The 3131-nt window shown below is 72.2% G+C and overlaps 1 protein-coding gene across 1 annotated transcript; it reads left to right on the top strand.

The window, feature by feature from the left end:
• Positions 1-397: 397 nt before the first annotated feature.
• On the top strand, positions 398-2722 carry LOC132572025 (basic proline-rich protein-like). Its single transcript, XM_060238813.1, has one exon. The coding sequence runs from the start codon at positions 398-400 to the stop codon at positions 2720-2722; it is 2325 nt and encodes a 774-aa protein (XP_060094796.1).
• Positions 2723-3131: the final 409 nt, after the last annotated feature.

Raw genomic sequence — 3131 nt, 5'->3', positions numbered from 1 at the left:
CAAGGAAAATTTCCAGCACATACATGTGCTATTTCAGGAATGAAAACCAGGAAAATTGTCACGGACTTCAGAGCCAAAATAAAACCCAACAATACTTTCCCTTTCTCCACCAGAATATAAGCTTTTTTTTTTGGGGGGGGGGGGTGTCTTAGACCACTATTTTCACACAACTCTTTTTATAATATAGAGTGTAGGGTGGCCAGATCGTCCCGGTTGCCCGGGAAAGTCCCGAATATGGACTCAAATTCCCGGGTCCCGGGCTGGCTATACCGGGACCATTGAAAGTCCCGGTTTAGCCAGCGAGAGGAAGGCGGGGAAGGCAGCGACCGGCGAGTAGAGCGAGCGAGCGCCTGTTGAGAGGATCTTCGTCCCTACACGTGCGCGCGGTGGTCTGCGCATGCGGAGAGCCCTCCCCCGCTCCCTCCCCGGCCTGTGTCCTGCTGCGCCACGGAGGCAGGCCTCGCCAAGGCCAGCGGCCTCGCCGGCGCCCTCCCCGCTCCCTCCCCGGCCTCTGCCCCGCTGCGCCCCGGAGGCAGGCCTCCGAGGCCAGCGGCCTCGCCGGCGCCCTCCCCGCTCCCTCCCCGGCCTCTGCCCCGCTCCGCCCCGGAGGCAGGCCTCCGAGGCCAGCGGCATCACCGGCGCCCTCCCCGCTCCCTCCCCGGCCTGTGTCCTGCTGCGCCACGGAGGCAGGCCTCGCCAAGGCCAGCGGCCTCGCTGGCGCCCTCTTCGCTCCCTCCCCGGCCTCTGTCCCGCTGCGCCCCGGAGGCAGGCCTCCGAGGCCAGCGGCCTCGCCGGCGCCCTCCCCGCTCCCTCCCCGGCCTCTGCCCCGCTGCGCCCCGGAGGCAGGCCTCCGAGGCCAGCGGCATCACCGGCGCCCTCCCCGCCCGCTCCCTCCCCGGCCTCTGCCCCGCTGCGCCCCGGAGGCAGGCCTCCGAGGCCAGCGGCATCACCGGCGCCCTCCCCGCCCGCTCCCTCCCCGGCCTCTGCCCCGCTGCGCCCCGGAGGCAGGCCTCCGAGGCCAGCGGCATCACCGGCGCCCTCCCCGCCCGCTCCCTCCCCGGCCTCTGCCCCGCTGCGCCCCGGAGGCAGGCTTCCGAGGCCAGCGGCATCACCGGCGCCCTCCCCGCTCCCTCCCCGGCCTCTGCCCCGCTGCGCCCCGGAGGCAGGCCTCCGAGGCCAGCGGCATCACCGGCGCCCTCCCCGCTCCCTCCCCGGCCTCTGTCCCGCTGCGCCCCGGAGGCAGGCCTCCGAGGCCAGCGGCATCACCGGCGCCCTCCCCGCCCGCTCCCTCCCCGGCCTCTGCCCCGCTGCGCCCCGGAGGCAGGCCTCCGAGGCCAGCGGCATCACCGGCGCCCTCCCCCGCCCGCTCCCTCCCCGGCCTCTGCCCCGCTGCGCCCCGGAGGCAGGCCTCCGAGGCCAGCGGCATCACCGGCGCCCTCCCCCGCCCGCTCCCTCCCCGGCCTCTGCCCCGCTGCGCCCCGGAGGCAGGCCTCCGAGGCCAGCGGCATCACCGGCGCCCTCCCCGCCCGCTCCCTCCCCGGCCTCTGCCCCGCTGCGCCCCGGAGGCAGGCTTCCGAGGCCAGCGGCATCACCGGCGCCCTCCCCGCCCGCTCCCTCCCCGGCCTCTGCCCCGCTGCGCCCCGGAGGCAGGCCTCCAAGGCCTCGCCAAGGCCAGCGGCATCACCGGCGCCCTCCCCCGCTCCCTCCCCGGCCTCTGCCCCGCTGCGCCCCGGAGGCAGGCCTCCGAGGCCAGCGGCATCACCGGCGCCCTCCCCGCTCCCTCCCCGGCCTCTGTCCCGCTGCGCCCCGGAGGCAGGCCTCCGAGGCCAGCGGCATCACCGGCGCTCTCCCCGCCCGCTCCCTCCCCGGCCTCTGCCCCGCTGCGCCCCGGAGGCAGGCCTCCGAGGCCAGCGGCATCACCGGCGCCCTCCCCGCCCGCTCCCTCCCCGGCCTCTGCCCCGCTGCGCCCCGGAGGCAGGCCTCCGAGGCCAGCGGCATCACCGGCGCCCTCCCCGCCCGCTCCCTCCCCGGCCTCTGCCCCGCTGCGCCCCGGAGGCAGGCCTCCGAGGCCAGCGGCATCACCGGCGCCCTCCCCGCCCGCTCCCTCCCCGGCCTCTGCCCCGCTGCGCCCCGGAGGCAGGCTTCCGAGGCCAGCGGCATCACCGGCGCCCTCCCCGCCCGCTCCCTCCCCGGCCTCTGCCCCGCTGCGCCCCGGAGGCAGGCCTCCAAGGCCTCGCCAAGGCCAGCGGCCTCGCCGGCGCCCTCCCCCGCTCCCTCCCCGGCCTCTGCCCCGCTGCGCCCCGGAGGCAGGCCTCCAAGGCCTCGCCAAGGCCAGCGGCATCACCGGCGCCCTCCCCCGCTCCCTCCCCGGCCTCTGCCCCGCTGCGCCCCGGAGGCAGGCCTCCAAGGCCTCGCCAAGGCCAGCGGCATCACCGGCGCCCTCCCCCGCTCCCTCCCCGGCCTCTGCCCCGCTGCGCCCCGGAGGCAGGCCTCCAAGGCCTCGCCAAGGCCAGCGGCATCACCGGCGCCCTCCCCCGCTCCCTCCCCGGCCTCTGCCCCGCTGGGCCACGGAGGCTGCCCTCCGAGGCCTCGCCAAGGCCGCCTCCGAGCCGCGAGTCCCCAATTTACCGTGCCAGGGCTGCGGAGGGGCCCCTGGGCGCTCTGCTCGGTGCGGCCGCGGCCGCCGCCTCCTGCTACTGCAACAAAGGACTTCCGTCCCTGACCGCGCCTGCTGCTCCTCTTGCAAGCAGCTGGCCTCACTGGGCTGCATTCCTCGGCTGGGGAAGTGGGCTTAAGAGGGCCCCTTGACTCCTGCTGCTTTGTTCTGCTGCTTAAGGCCAAGACGTCTTTAAGGTATGATTTCAGCTCAAAGATAGAAATGTTTGAGTCCAGGATGGTTCATGACTTGATCCTTTTTTCCCCGTTGTAGCACTTTAGTCCTTTTGAAACATTCTTCTCAATGATGGCTTTTTCATTCTCACTACTTTTTTGCTTTTAAGAAAGAGGACATAAAGGCGCAGACTCTGTAATTGGGCTAGATTGATTTATTTATTAAGGAATGTGGCTAGTTTTGCAGTTGATTAGAAATCTAATATTCATCTGACCAGGTCTATCCAACTGAGAATATTAGA

Source organism: Heteronotia binoei, chromosome 5 (assembly GCF_032191835.1).
Source record: "Heteronotia binoei isolate CCM8104 ecotype False Entrance Well chromosome 5, APGP_CSIRO_Hbin_v1, whole genome shotgun sequence".
In the NCBI taxonomy this organism is placed as follows: Eukaryota; Metazoa; Chordata; class Lepidosauria; order Squamata; family Gekkonidae; genus Heteronotia; species Heteronotia binoei.
Note: the sequence above shows the minus strand (reverse complement) of the source record. Positions and strands in the feature narration are given on the sequence as shown.